The sequence below is a fragment of the Venturia canescens genome, chromosome 10 (assembly GCF_019457755.1).
Source record: "Venturia canescens isolate UGA chromosome 10, ASM1945775v1, whole genome shotgun sequence".
NCBI classification, from domain to species: Eukaryota; Metazoa; Arthropoda; class Insecta; order Hymenoptera; family Ichneumonidae; genus Venturia; species Venturia canescens.
In genome coordinates, this window is record NC_057430.1 from 9,697,413 (window position 1) to 9,713,412 (window position 16,000).

The 16,000-nt window shown below is 38.0% G+C and overlaps 1 protein-coding gene across 8 annotated transcripts in view; it reads right to left on the reverse strand.

Annotated features, from left to right (window-relative positions):
• Positions 1-16,000, reverse strand: part of Ae2 (Anion exchanger 2) — a 67,100-nt gene that overhangs the window by 30,411 nt on the left and 20,689 nt on the right. For 2 of the 8 annotated variants that reach the window (XM_043431345.1, XM_043431347.1), the window contains exon 2: positions 11,572-11,871. In XM_043431345.1, coding sequence (XP_043287280.1) covers positions 11,572-11,652 — 81 coding nt within the window. In that variant the 5' untranslated portion in view covers positions 11,653-11,871. Of the gene's footprint in view, positions 1-11,571; positions 11,875-12,053; positions 12,074-12,622; positions 12,801-14,449; positions 14,571-16,000 lie in introns of those variants that run through there. The other 6 variants (XM_043431343.1, XM_043431350.1, XM_043431349.1 and 3 more) reach the window with 5 other exon arrangements.

Genomic DNA, 16,000 nt, shown 5'->3' on the forward strand with positions numbered 1-16,000 from the left:
GTTTTCAAAAAGGAAACGCAGAAGTCAGAATTTTGATCTTTCCTATGAAATCGAAACTTTGTTGAAACGGTGAAGCTTTTAGTGGCGCGTGAACGAAATATTTCGTTGAAGAAAATTGGACAAAATGTTTGAAGAATTTCACAAAATTTCGACTCCAGTGGCAGGATTTTCTTCAATTGATAGTTTCTTTTTATTTCTCTTTGGTTAATAATTTTTTCTATCGAATTGATATGATAGACGACTCAATCGGATGACATCCCGATGAGTCTTCGGGAATTCGAAATATTTGAAGAGAGATAAAAAAAATTGATAACATTACAGATAATGAAGCGTGTTTTCGTCCCGGAAACTATCGAGCTTCATTCCACGTGACCTGAGCGAGAGAAGTGCGAAGAAAGTAAGCTTATCGAGTGTTTTGACAGGTGAAAAACCTCGGCAAAATGATAAAAATAAAAAACTCTGATGACAGAGACCTTCGTCATGAGGCCCGATGTGCGTCGAGCATAAAACTGTGAATTTATGTTTTTTCCCTCGCTGTTATCACGAAGCAAGCAAACAAACATGTTTGATTACTGCAGATTTACTTTCGCGGTGTTTACGTAAGATTGAAAACGTGCGTGCAATTATTGTTTCGAGACACGACCCACGTGCCGGCTCTCCGTTTATCATTTCGCATATCTCGTCGTTCTCATATACGGAAGATAATTGAAACCATCTCACCTAACAAGTGCTTCGTACTTACCGGAAATATTCTTCTATTCGAACCCATAAAACGCCGTTTTTTGTACTTTACGCATAACTTGAAATCCTCTGCTCCATTCAAACTCATTATTTCTCATATTTTCCTACTCCTTGATGCTCAACTGATTTATTTTCACAGCTGTACTCATCACACACGTTATTTTCTGTTTTTCATCATTCGTATCGAGGAAAATTGATCGGTTAAAATATCGATTGTTTCCGGGAATGTTTTTAGGATAGACGCGGAAATAACTCACCATAGCGAGCTTTTTGGTGTAGCTTCGAGGATATTTAAAAAGTACAAAAACATTTTTTTCATGCGAGAGATACTAATTTGCACATGGTTTATGCGCCAAGTCTGATCGTCGAAGTTTCTCAGCTGTGTACAATGTGGAGATTGTAATTATCGTCTGTAACGAAAATTCCAAAATTTTTTCCATTTTCATATATTTTCCTTCCGTATGAACTGACGAAAACCCGAAAAAATTGGGAAATTCTTTATTTACAGCACGTTGAAGTGATTTAGCGTTTTTTTTTTCAAACTCGCTAAAAATATAGAACTTCACCATTTTTTTGGGTTTTTATAGATTCGTATGGAAGGAAAATATATGAAAATGGAAAAAAAATGGAATGTTCGTTGCAGACAATAAATTACGATCTCCACATTGTATACACTTGAGAAATTTTGACAATTAGACTTTGAGCATACACTATGTACAAATTAGTATTTCTCACATTGAAACAATGTTTTCTTACTCTCGAAATATCCTTGAAACCATACCGAAAAGTTCGCTATCGTGAGTTATTTCCATCTATCCAAAAACATTCCCGAAAGTCGATTTTTTTTATTTTTTAAAGCAGAACTTCCTCATTCAAGTAAAATCGTCGCACCTTTCGCCCGAGATCAATGGAACCGATATTTGTGCAGGTTTTCAGTAAACCTCGTCACATTTTTGTTTGAATTTTGCTGAATCTTTGAGTCAGTTTTTTAATCTCGTATTTCTCATTGTTTTGAGAGTCTCGTAATTTCTCACACATTATTGCACTGTACTCGAATGCGCATTAATTCGAATAAAATCAAACGTCTTTTTCCGTCCGGAAGGTCACCGATAACGAAGAGAGATTAAAAAAAAAAAAAAAAAAAAATCAGCGCGACAACGTGCCTTCAGCCGGACAGATAGTCCTCGTACTATCTCGCACCCTCTCAGCTATAATCCCTGTCTCTCGCGATAGCCATGAGATTGACACCGATGCAGTGGTAATCGAATCTAAGAGGCTTCCGGAGCCTTGCGTAAGCATGATTTGGAGCGATGAAGAGTAAATGCAATATAGTGGGCCGTCGCTCCCCTAATATCGCAACGAGAAATAATCGCGTCTTGAATAATAGCTTCGTCGAGTCCATAATTGCTCGGAGGCGATTCTAAAAAATCCAAATCACGAGACCAGTTTCTTCGAATACCTCCGAAAAATTGAGTTTCGCACAACTGAGTTTTTCACCACTTTTTCTCAAAAGTTAACTCAGACTTAAATTTTTAGAGAATCGAAAAAATTTCGAATATAAAAATACATGAAAATGCCAGGCTTTTAGGAGAACGTAACCAGAAAGCTCATAGTTTAGTGGTACGATCGAGGGCAACGGCGTGCTGGGAAGGAATTTCTGTTTGACGAGCAGCTTGCAGAAGACTGAAAGCCATCGGAATTTAAAACCGAACGAATCCTCAATCCGTATCAGTGTCGGGAGCCGACGCTCCAAAGCCAGGCAGAAAATACTTTTTCCCACAAAATGGCGACTCGAGCAACTTCGATGATAGTGTCTTTTTGTTAGCTTCAAAAGCGGTTAGTTTTGCTTGCCAAAATAAAATTCACATGTTCGGTACTTTTTATTCCTTTCGAATAAAATCAGTTCGTTTTAACGAAAAGGCACAAAAAAAAACTGTCCACGATTTCAGGAAGAAAATTCAGACAGTTTCGGTCAATTTCCTCATAAAAGTTTTTCCGCATAAAAAGAAATTTTTGCCGAACGAAACGATTTCTCTTTGGGATTAACACGAGATTGTCAATTTTCAGGTCTTTATCACGAGCGGGTGGAAATATCCTTTGAAAAAAAAACTCGAACTTTTCCCACCCAGTTAAGGTGTTTGGATTACCGAAGCAAAGAGGACGAGGTTCGAGACATCCAATATTCATCAGACTTTCTAATTAGCGTGCTTGAAGCGGACTTGATTCCGTCCCGGTGAGGGAAGATTCCATCAAGATGAATCCTTTTGAACGTAAATCTGATTAACGCTCGAGTCCAAAGTTCACAGCGGAGTACAAAGTCCGCGAAACTTGGGGAATATTTTTCCATCACTGCTCTGTGATGGAAATATGTCGAGGCGAGAAAATGTTCGCACAACCAGACGCGCGTTCGGTACAACAGCAGTACAAAAGCCGAACTATTTTCAAGGCGATAAAAATATTTAACGACTCGAAAGACCGCTTTTTCATGAACTCGCCAATTCTGGTGCCCCGAATAACATCGCGATGGTAAATTCAAAAATATCCTGGCCCTGATCGATTTCCTGTGGAGCTTTTATGAGAAAACTTTCTTACTTCCAGTGAGAATTTAAAACTGTTTTTTGGTAGACTCACGGCGAAAATTTCTTGGAGCTATTTCTGTGGAAAATATAAAAAGAATTCGGATAATCGTGAAATTTCCAAAAGTTGTTCGACAATGAACGAAATCTTTCAATCTTAATCACGAATTTTTAGGTTTCGCCCCCCGTTCCAGAGTGCTCAGCTTTAATTCGTTCGGGTCGAACAATGAATTAAGGAAGATGACGCGAGTCTAATGGAAATCGAAAATTCCAACTTGAAGAGTTGAAACTTGAAAATATGCTAGAAATATACACCGAGCATCTCTATTTCTGGAATTATTACAGGATTTACTTGTCGAGAAAACAATTAACGAAAATCACATTTTTTGAAGGGTTATACACGGAGAGAATTAAACGATAGTATTTAGCGTGAAATTCACCGTAAAATTGAACGTGCTATTATATTTGACTGCGGGGACAAAATAACGAAAAGTATTATGACAGTAAATATTGCAAATAGAACATAAAAATGTACTGAATACTTCGGTAAAAGTTTCTACTTGAAAAAACGAATATTATTTAATTTATAAGAAAATTCCATTTTTCTCCCATAATAATTAATATCATGAATTCGTCACCGCACTATCATTACAATAATTTTTCAAATTGAATTCTCTTCATGGGCTTCAACATAGGCTCGAATTTAATGGAATAAGATCCTCCCAACTTTGAAGAGCCAAAAACGAGCATAAAAAAATAGAATGTTTTTAAAAATCAATGATGTCTTGAGAAAGCCTTGTTATCGGTGAAAATCGCTTGGGAATGGAAAAAGAAAAACACTCATTTGAGGTTAGCGATTAATAACGACACGAACAGTGGAAGGTTTGACGACACCACGAGCCAGCTGGTTTAAAATATAGATGTGCATACGCATATGAATATAGAAAATGGCTGTAGTCACATTTTGCTTGACGATTTCACAACGAAAGAATTTTGACCGCTATCATAATATTAAAAATTGATCAATCCCAACGATCAAGTTACGCAAAATTTTAATAATTGCTGGAATAAATTTTAATCGTTTCTTCGATGATGAAAAGAGCAAAAAAGTTGAGTTGCTTTTTTGAATCACAAGTAAGGCGTGATCTTCCTTAAAACACGTCATCGAATTGGTTAATCGATTAATCAAATGCTTCGTAAGAAGATATTGAGGAGCTGGAGATGAAAACAGTGGCGAGGAATTAAGAAGTCTCGAGGTGAGATAACGACTGACGTATGGGAACATTCTTTAGAGCCGGATTATCGTTTTATCGTCGTGCCACTAACCACTTTGTCCAGGCGTGAAACCCCGCGTCTCCGAAGCAAGTGTTTGCTCCGCGCAATCTCTCTTTCCCTTTGTCTCTCTCCTTCTTTATCTTTCTAACATGCAATTGTGCAACGATAGTGCGACATGGATTGGAGATATAAAAAAAGGCCCTCGGGTACGGCCTCGCGGACTGATTGGCCTTATTACTGACGGTCACGCAAGTCAATAACCATTTAACATTGAATGGACACAACAAGGCACCGCCTATTCACGTTTCTCTCTATCAATGAAATGTATTTTCGGATTCTTCAAGTACGTGCCATCAAACGGAGATGAAAGCATCGAGATTTCACCCCTTGAAAAAACGGAGGATCACTGTTGCTGATCAGCTCTCGTTAAAATTTTTCTTTTCCTTTAGCGTGCGAAGAAATATTTTATACTGCGCTGCGAACGAAGTTTCATTGAAATATCAAAATATTTCGTTCCACGATGAGAATTAAGTGAAAATTATCGTTGAAACAATGCGGAAAACAGGGCCAACCTTGAATCTTAAAATTTTTTTACAAAGTGAGAATTTAGAAGTATGTTCACATTTCGTGCTGTGACAGTTTCAAAACGTATTCAAGGCTGCTCCCAGTTTCCATTGCTTTTAATTCTCTCCGTGTGTGCAGGTATTCGATAAAAATTCTTTCGTTCATGAGCAACGAAGGTTCGAAACGAATCTTTGTTGAAATATTTTGTCGAACGTACGTTTGCAGAAAAATATTTGAAAATTTCAACGAAACATTGTTTTCAGTGTTAGCGTTTTCCGATCGTCTTTTCCGATCGTCAGAGATTTTCAAAATTTAGAAGCTAAATTTGGAAGAAAGGCCGTTGATACTGGAAAATCGGAACGTCAAGGGCTATGAACACCGTAAACCTTGGAATTTCAGATATTTTTTTGTTTATTTTATAAATAAAAATGGGTTTGATGGATTTACATAAAACGTAGTACACATTTTTTACATCTTCAGAAGTACTGGAAAAAAATTTGTTCAAAAATTTTTTTCTTCTGACTTTTTTCTTTTTCTTTTATAAACAATTTTCTACTGAGAAATTCACAAAAATTGTGATTTTTTCCTCCAAACGTTCGCCATTTTTGTTTTCTAAAAAATATTTTGAAAATCCCCAACGTCATGCGATAACATGAAAAACAATGTTTCTTTAAATTTTTTCCAGTACTTCCGAATATGTAAAAGATGCCTACAAGGATTTATGTAAATCCATCCAACCGATATTTATTTATAAAACAAACAAAAAACACCGCGAAAATTCCAACGTTTGCGCTGTTCATAGTCCTTAATTACCGTACAGAGGAGCCGAATTCCGTTGATTTGAGCTGTTTGTCCGGAGCTTTAGTTAAGCTCCGGACCAACAAAATCGTATTTTTTTTATCGATCGGCGTGAATTCCGCTTTCCTGATCCCTCTCCAGCTCGGAACTTCCAGCCAGAGTTTGCGCCAATCGTTAGAAAACATTGTGCAGAGTTTCAACGCTCCGAGGTTGTCACGACCGCTCTAAATTCCCAGTTTTGTTTTTAGAGCCGTTGAAAAATATAAACTTTTAACGAACTTCAAGTCCACGTGGTACGGGAAGTGGGACAGATTTTCTATCTCTTTTTTTTCATGTACGAATGCGAATGATAATTGCCCCGAGAATCTCGTGAGCAACTTTAAAAAGTTTAAATACTTTGCCTCGAGTAGGTGTTTCGCACTTGTACGAAAAACGGTCGTTAAAGTACCAGCCGCACGTTTGCCAACGATAAGAAATGACTGAGAGACAAACGATTTTTCGGGGAGTGCAAAGTGTGAAACACTGTTTTTGGAATTGTACTGCAATGCAGATTTCAACGATAGTTGTTGGAACGAAAAAAAATTTATCAAAAAACTTTTTCAACTCATTGCACTAATTAGAGCCATGAAAAAGTGTTTTTGTCGATTATTTTCAACAAAATGTGAACAACTTTCGGCCGGGAGAATCGCAAACTTGACGAAAGAAAAGCTCGTTATTTTCGAGTTCAAATAAACTTTTATACCGAAAAGTTCAGCGGAGATCATCGTGACTAAAAAACTCTCCGATTTGCAACGCTTCTTCGTCGCACGGGGTTCGATATTCGTAGGTTTGTTGAGGTTCGACGAGTAAACCTGACACAGTACATGGAACAATGTCTAACGATTCATGTAACGTGAGATGATGATGAAAGTTGAGAATTTCGCGAGACACAACATCGCGTCAATTGTCAGGATGTTCTCGCGCGACTAGCGCAAGTTTCAAATGCGCGTTCGCTTCTGAGAGGCCGATGACGTATCACCGAGGTTAACGAACTTTCTGTATCGAGCGACATATTTTCGATGAAGATTGATCAAGAATAATGATAAGAGCGATCCCCAGCAGCTGCGCTTTGGACCAAAATAACTGTTTTTCTGGGCGCGAGCCCTGCGCGAGTATCCATTAATTAATTTCTCTGATGACGTACAAACTTCGACCCTAATGAATGAACTCGGATCTCATGTCATGGGAATTCCGATGGATCAATTGTCCAGCGAGTTTTCGGGACCGAGGGAATGATCGAGGGAACTGAAAACCGCTGAATTCTTTCGCCCATCAACCATCCTTTTCACACAACCCATTCCCAGAGCTTTGTCTCCCACCATTCGAAGTTGAGAACCTCAATTAGGTCCCGTCCACAAGACTCGAGAAAAAAATTTCGTCGCCTCCTCTCATCCCCACGTTTTTTTTTGAGCCGCGACAGTCACTCCCTGGCGACGATCGAGCAAGATCGGCGTTTTTCTTACTTCAGGAAACTTAAAAATCGTCCGAATACCACTTTGTGTTGATTAAATTCAAATCTAAATTATTAATCAAATTAATAAACAATTACATTGCGAATATTTTTATCGCCAGAATGTGATAAAATGCTTCAAAAGTATCATAGAAGATAAAATTTATGCTTCAACTTGGCTAATTAATTATTGAACCCGACACTTTGAACACGCATAACCCAGCCAACATTTTTACTGTGCGAAAGAAAGTTTGTATCGCTATAATGACACCGACTCAAAAGAATGGTCAATTCATTGAAAAAAAGCGAAGCTACGAGACGAATGGAAGGACGTGAGTCAACCTCATAAATAAGTTTGATGAAATTCCCGCGACTCTCGAATTTGACCGAAGTTCAATCAGCCGTTACCAGCAGTCCAACGATAATGCCTGACATCCGCTTTCGACGCGTCAAAAACTTGAGTTTTTTCATGTTTTCTTTCTCAAAAGCGGGTGGGGATCAAATGTTGGAATGACTAAAATTTCGAACAGCTAAAATCTCGAATTTATAAACTTCGAATGATAATATGGAGACGGATAGATTCGAATAGAGCTTTGAATGCCGAAAATAAATAAAGCAGAAACTGCAGGGTTCGAAGAACGTTTACATCGAAAATAGAATGTAACAATCGCCCATAGTACGATGATTAAAATATCGATTTTTCGAAAATTCAACTATCACTCTTTCGATTCATAAATTACTACAGTCAACGATACTGTGAAAATTCACAATTTTGAAAATATAATAACGAAAGACCAAATATTACTCAGGTTGAAATACTGAAACACCAAAAAGTCGAACGGTCAAAATAGCGAAAAGTTAGAAAGTCGATCGATCAAAATAAAGAAATGCAGCGGAGCTCCAAATACACGCGTCTCACTCACTCACTTACTCAGACCGGTGATCTCCAATTTTAAACATCGCCATTTTGACTTTCGCCTTTTCGAGCTATCGCTATTCTGCATATCTAAGTTTTATATAGGCTCGAAAAATTCACTTTCGATTTTTTGCTACTCTATATTCTGGTCTGTCTGTAAAACAATTACTCTCCATTTTGAATTCGAAAATATGAACTTTTGACATTCGGATGGTCTGTTAAAATTGCATTCGAAATGAAAACTATTGAAATATATATTTTCAGGTAAATATGAATTCAAAGAAGGAATTTTTTATTAAACACGCAATCTGCTGAATAGTCGATCGGGAATAAGAATTTCGAATTACTTATTTTTCTCCAAACTGATATCACAACTTTTAAAATTTCGAAATATCGACCGTTCTACAATTCAGTTATTCGACATATTGAACCCCACTCTCAAAAGCCCCGCAAGCTAATGTTTTTTTTAAAAGGAACAGAATCTTTGATAAATTTTTTTCGCGATATAAACTTTACCGAAGCTCGAACACCGTACAATTTTTTGACAATTAATATTATCGTGAGTTCTCCCATGAGGTACCGTGTTAAAAACTCAAAATTGTAAATGAAATAATTCAAAAATTTGCCCCGTAAGAGGCCCCGGAACTGCGCTTATCGTTATCAGGGGACCTTAAACCATCATTTGACGCAAAAAAGTGGACCTTTACCGTACTTTATTGAACGACCGGACTACTTTAAACGAGCAGAAAACGAATCGCTCATCGTGCATGTATTTTCAATTGGCGATGCTTATTTTTAAGCGCTCTCGTTTGTACGAGATTAAAAACGAACGTGGTAATCACGCAGCCATACGAGGGCCGTTGGAAAGACAGCGAGACGAGAACCACGTTCGAAAGCATATTCATTCGAGCTGCACAAATGACAGTCTAATCATATATTTAGAATTACAGCGGCAGACACGCGGTTTACGACGATTTAAACGCACGTGTTGTGTGATGTACGAGTTACAATGGCACGATAGACTAGTGAACGATGATACAGTACAAGATCGGGAAGCTTACATAATTGAGAGGGGATCGGAGCGAGGGAAGATCGAGTTGGTTGACGTCGAGGCCTCTAAAAAGCGTCTCTTTTGGTTTGAGTGACGAGCAGAAGGGCTCGTGGGAGTATCCAAAACTGTGTGCGGACTTGGGAGCCATCAGTTGGTTGAGTTAAGATTACAAAATGTCGAGCATCGCGCTCTCATTTTTCTAATAAAATGGAAAATGTTTCCCTCGTCAAATGACTGACGAGCGTTACAGTTTGACGTCATTAATAGAGGCGAGCTGCTCGATCCTCGACTATACAAAGACGAAAACGAAAACACACGAAACCACGTAACGACGTATGCATAGATCGGAGCTGATAAACAACCAAGGAACACAGCATTAAACATTTTATTGCAGAAAACAGCTTCTCGAGCTCATTCAAAGTTCCTCTGGAACTCGAACGAAGCTTCCTTCGAAGGGACAAAATTCATTATTTCCTCGGACCAAATCGCAATGCGCAATGACTCTTGCTGTAACGAAAAACATTTTTTCAAGAAACTCAATTCATCATCTGGTGGACGAAATCTGCTGGATCCAAATCAGTTTTGTTCAGTAGGAAACGATTTTTTTAGTCTTTTCGACCGAATACGATAATTTCTCATCGATAATCAACCAAATCATCGAAACTTTTTCCCGTATTTCGAGGCTCTTTAAGGAGTTTCGGTACAGGCGATACAATGTTGCCATACTAAACCATGCTAAAAACATAAAAAATTTCAAAAAGTTCAGAATTTTTTTAAAATTTGGTGAAAATATTCTTTAGTGCCAAATTTGACAATACAAATTTTTTAAGATTTTTCTTCTACACAGTTATCGAGTAATTGATCACTAATTTTATCAATTTCTTAATATTTAGACTTTTATACCGAAACTCCTTAAAGAAGAATTATTTTAATCTGAAATGTGAAATTATCCAAACATCATACGAAAAATACATTAAATTTTATTATTCCAAATTAATGAATTGAAAATTAACGTGAGTCTTCTTGAACAGTGCTTAATTATGTGTGAAAAATTGTGAGAAGTTTCACCGCCTGGTAATCGAGATATTCATTGTTGAAAATGACAAGGTTAAACATGGGCTCTTATGGAATAAGCTTTCAAAAGATTGCAAGCTTCAACAATAAATATCTCAATTTCACGACGGTGAATCATCGGCATATCCCGCCAGAAATTTAATACCGTCTTAAGCTTTCTGTTTAAAAAATTTTAATGTGCAAAGTTGGAAAATAGTTTTAACATAAGATAAGCTTCAACCTCCTTAAATTAGTTCATTCCAATGATCTTCGTTGCATCGAATTGAGTTGGCTTATCTGCACCAAGCAAAAATTGTTTTGTCTAATTTCATGGATATGTTGCTCGTATCGAGTTGCACACTTTGGTTGAGATAAAAGAAATTCGTTTTGGTTAGCAACAATTATTTTCAGTGGGATTATAAACGGTGGACAAGAATGTTGAATTCTCAGTGCTCCAGGCCCTCAACAACTCGTGATTTTTTTTATCCCAGGACAAAAAAACTTTGGCTACATTACCGAGCAAATATTGAGATATTAGCACAACCTGCGACGAGAGAGTTTTGATTTTGTGTTCGTGTCACGGACGAGAATGTCACGCGCGTGATCGATAACTTAATTATTTATTGATTAGCAGCCCTAAATGACGGTTTTCTGTATCATTTCGGGGCCATCCTGCTCAACGCAAACGCACGGAAAAAACTGATTCGTTTTGTATAGTGTAGGATATTATATTATTTTTCAAGAATTTTCAAAGTATTTAAGCATCGATTACAAATAACAGCATAGTATTTTTTGAATTTTCATATTTTTCCTCCCTTGAATTCTAAACAGCTTTATAACCATAGCAAAAAGTGATGCACGTGAGAATTATATTTCGTTTTGTCTTCGAATGTTATTCATTATGTCAGATTAGCACTTACTGATAAGTGGAAGTGTGTTGTAAATCACAAATTTTGACATTTTACATTTTTGAAGCATTTTTACTGATAAAAATTACTGAAAAAATTTTTACTATGCTTATAGAGAAAAAGAGTCTCGAGTGTTCTGAATAAAAGGTGTTCTCAGGCTCGAAAGCAATTTGATGAAACGAATAAAAGCCAAAACTCACCGAATTCCTTTTGCCAAAGCCGAGGAAGGAGAGTTTCCTCTTGTTGCCCAGCGCTTTGCTTCGATTCTCGTACTTGTCCATTTTGATCCCTTCAGTTACTCTTCCAGTGCTGGTTGCACGATAAACCGAATAAAAAACGAGACACTTTTATTCTGAACCGTTCGTTCTCCCCTTCCTCAGGCAGTGCGAGATCTCAGCCTTAAGGAATGAACTTTTTCCTTGGTGCCCGGCCGATCCTTAGTCGGGATGGCGATGTCCACATGTGGAGCAGTCGCTGTGATGGCAGCTCCGTCCTGCTTGCTGCTGCAACATGCACACCAATGCCTCAGTAAAAATCATTTTTTTCAAACTCGCTTAAATATGAAAAACGAACTCGATTTATTGGGAGCGTTTGAATTCCGATAATCTGTCGAACGAACTAATAAAAGTAGGAAAATAGAGTCGATCGAAATCGGTCCTTTCGGAGGATCGGTTTTCTATACCGTTTCAACGTATCCTCGAATAAAAAAAAATCATGCGACTCCCGAGGTTTCACTGTTACTCGAAGCAACTGAAATTCGCGAGGGTTTTTTCGGGGTGAATTTTTTCGATTTTTTAATCATCGACCTCCAGTTCTTAAGATCAGTCGGTAATGACAACCGTGAGTGCGAGAGAGATAGCTGCAAATTTTGAAAAGGAAATTTTTCCGCATAGTTCGTCTGATCGAAAAAATAAAAATGTCATCGGATTTTTGCGATCGTGCTGCGTACGATGACATTTTTATTATTTTAATCGGACGAACGATGTCAAAGAGTTTCAATTTCAAAAATTCGAGGTGTGATTACCGACTGATCCATCATCTTAAGGTCCGCGACAAAATCAACGAGCCACGCTCACTATTTTCTTTCGTAGACTTTTGTAACGTCGCACTTATTTCGTCTGTTCATTGATCGCACCGATAAAAGGATGATCGTTGTCGTACATGTCGAACTACGAGCACGTTTTTCTCCGGGAAATAATATATTTTGTGGAAAAATAATTGAAAATAGTCGGATAAGGAATAGCGACGCACCGAGAGCGGGCCTAAGAGAGGTTCGCCACGTTCGTCGATGGCCCGATCGCGAGTTCTCCACGTTTGTTCGATACCCGGGAAACCTCGAGCGAAATAAATGTATGCTGTGTATCCGTAACTCGATCGGAGCTTAAAGCGAACCGCTCTGTTTTATTACAAATAACATATCGTCAGCGACAACGAGAGCGAGGAGACTGACACGGTAACCGAAGCAGCGAGAGCCGCAAACCGTTCAGTCAAACTCTTGCGTGACTCATTTGTCTCTCTTTCTCTCTTTGCACACATAATCATTCCCCACCATCATGAAGAAAAAAACACATTTTCGGCGCTCGAAACATTTGACGGTTGTGATCGAACGTGTTACGAGGGGCGAATTGAATCCATGAAATTTCTTATGATCCATCCATCCTTTTTTTTTCATTAAACTACTCAACTGTACGGATCAATTCGTTTGTCATTGAGTGCGCGAGGCTACACAAATCGGAGCATTTGTCTAGATTCGCTCGATTTCATTTGAGCTTTTTTTCTCTCTTTTCGTGCCACTGACTCTTATTGCTTCCGAGGCTATCATGCACAATTTCGAATCCTAATAAAAACGGATGTCGAACTCGCCCAATAATGCAATCAAATCGATCCTCATGTAAGCCCAAACGCTTCTGTTTCCACTCTTTACTCCCTGACACTCTGATAATGAAGAGAAAATATACCTGAAAATTCACGAATCTTCGCGTTGGAAATAAAATCGTCGAACGCGAGCAGAGGAAGACCGCGAGAAACGGGCCAGCGGCTAGACACCGAATGTAAAAAAAAATCCAAGTCAAAAACAAACGTTGCAAAACTGAAAAAAAACTCACTATATGCGCCGCAATTATTAGAATCTTCTCCTCTATTAGTCCAATTGATTCGCTAAACCGAGTTTCATTAATCGGAAAAACGAACGTCGATCTCATTAAAGCAGTTCGGCCGTTCGATAAAGTACACGCGGTGAAGGTCCACTTTTTTTTCGCTAAATGATGGTTTAAGGTCCCCTTATAAGCACAGTTCCAGGGCCTCTTACGGGACAAATTTTTGAATTATTTCATTTGCAATATTGAGTTTTTAACACGGTACCTCATGGGAGAACTCACGATAATATTAATTGTAAAAAAATTGTACGGTGTTCGAGCTTCGGAAAAGTTTATATCGCGAAAAAAATTTATCAAAGATTCTGTTCCTTTAAAAAAAAAAACATTAGCTTGCGGGGCTTTTGAGAATGAAAACATGAAAAAACTCAAGTTTTTGACGCGTCGAAAGCGGATGTCAGTCATTACCGTTGGACTGCTCGTAACGGCTGATTGAACTTTGGGCAAATTCGGGAATCGCGGGAATTTCATCAAATTTATTTTCGAGGTTGACTCACGTGCTTTCACTCGTCTAGTAGCTTCGCTTTTTTTCAATGAATTGACCATTCATTTGAGTCGGTGTCATTATAGCGATACAAACTTTCTTTTGCACAATAAAAATATTGGCTAGGTTATGCGTATTCAAAGTGTCGGGTTCAATCATTAATTAGCCAAGTTGAAGCATAAATTTGATCTTTTATGATACTTTTGAAGCATTTTATTACATTCTTGTGATAAAAATATTCGCAATGTAAGCGTTCATTAATTTTATTGATAATAATTTATACTTGAATTTAATCAACACAAAGTAGATGTGAACTTGACTAGTCGTAGAACGGCCGAACCACTTTAATTTTCACAAGAGTTTTCTGCTTCGATTGACTTTCGAAGTTCGATGTTATACTGCGATTACCAAAATAACTCAATCCGGAAATGCACGTTTTACCTGTTTTTTATGAGACTTTTCAGTGAATGAACAAAGTGTCGCTTCTTCGTCGAGTTATAACCGAAACTGAAGAAAATTAATGTTTATTCTCGTCACGAGTAGCTTCGGACGCACCGCACGAATTAATTTACATGACTAGAAATAATCGTTGATATAAAGCAGACTAATTTGAGAAAAGAAGGAAAACCGAAGTTGCCCGGAGGCCAATGAAAAATGTATACGATCGAGAAAAAAATTGATGTGCGTCCGCGGGGACGAGTCTCGGATGCGCGACTGACGCGAATTAGCCTGAGGAACGATGGAGCAATGAATTTTATACGAAAGAGATAGTGTCTGGAAATTCGTCCTCGCAACTTCGATTAGGTGCTTCGACAAAAGACACACAGAAATTATCATTACAGGCTCGTATATATACGTATAGAAAAAAAATGGATCGACGCGTATACCAGCAGGAACGTTTAAAGATGGGCGATGTTTATTTTCGAGTTGTCTCAAGATAAACGACACAACTGTTGGCACCTCAAGCCTATCGCTCCGACAGTTTTTGGCCTACTTTCGTCTTTTTCTATCAAAAGTGCAGCTGCGAATCGGCAGCGAAAAATCGTCGAGCTGCCAGTCGCTACACTCTTTATCCAGCAGGCAGATACAGTCTGAAATTGAATACACTTGATGATCTGGCTCCACGGAACAGCTGACGTTTGTTTTATATTAAACTTTGTATGCCTTTCATGCGTTTGCGATATCTCGTCGCGTATATTTTCAGTTCCTTCATTGTCGCGTGCGGCTTGTCAGCTGCGTTTCTATCGATAACTCCTCGCTCATCGGGACTCCCAACATTTAGCAAATGTGCAAAAACGCCAGCTGTCGTCATGAAAATAAATTTAAAACACTCCATTCTACGAGGCGCGTTTATAAGTCTCTATCTTTCAACTGCGAGGCCTTGAAATATCCGGAATTATCGTGTACTATCGATTTGCTCATTGCAAACTAATTTACCGTCGATTTTTTCGACTCCTATCTCCGTCAGCTGGCTCAACAATATACATTAACTTTTCCACGTTTTTATCATTCGCGGTTTTGTTCCCCAGTTTCGAGAGTCGTTTCGATATCGTACTTCGTTTTTTATTGAAAATCGCAGACTCTTATCTACCTCTTTGAAGAAACTTTTGATTCGTGGAAAAGAAACGTTACTGCTTGAGAAATGAGAGAGAAAATCTAAAGAGAAGATCGAAAATTTGAGTTCTCCTCCTTTAAATCAACAGTTTTTCACAAAGATTGAGTAAATTAAGAGTCGTTGACACATTCAACTGCGGTTCGATAGCATTTTTTCATTAGAAGAACTAAAAATTTCAAGTGACGATGACAAAAATCCTCTCAGTTTTTAGAAAATCTTGAGTTTGACGTATCTGACAGCTGAAAATGAGAATTTTCAATATTTTTCCTTTTTTTCTCTCAATTTACTTCACGTAATGGCAGCCGTTAGAAATTTTATTACACAATTTTCGAAAATTTTCACTCTTTTCCCTCTGAACAAGCTTAAAATAAAGCAAT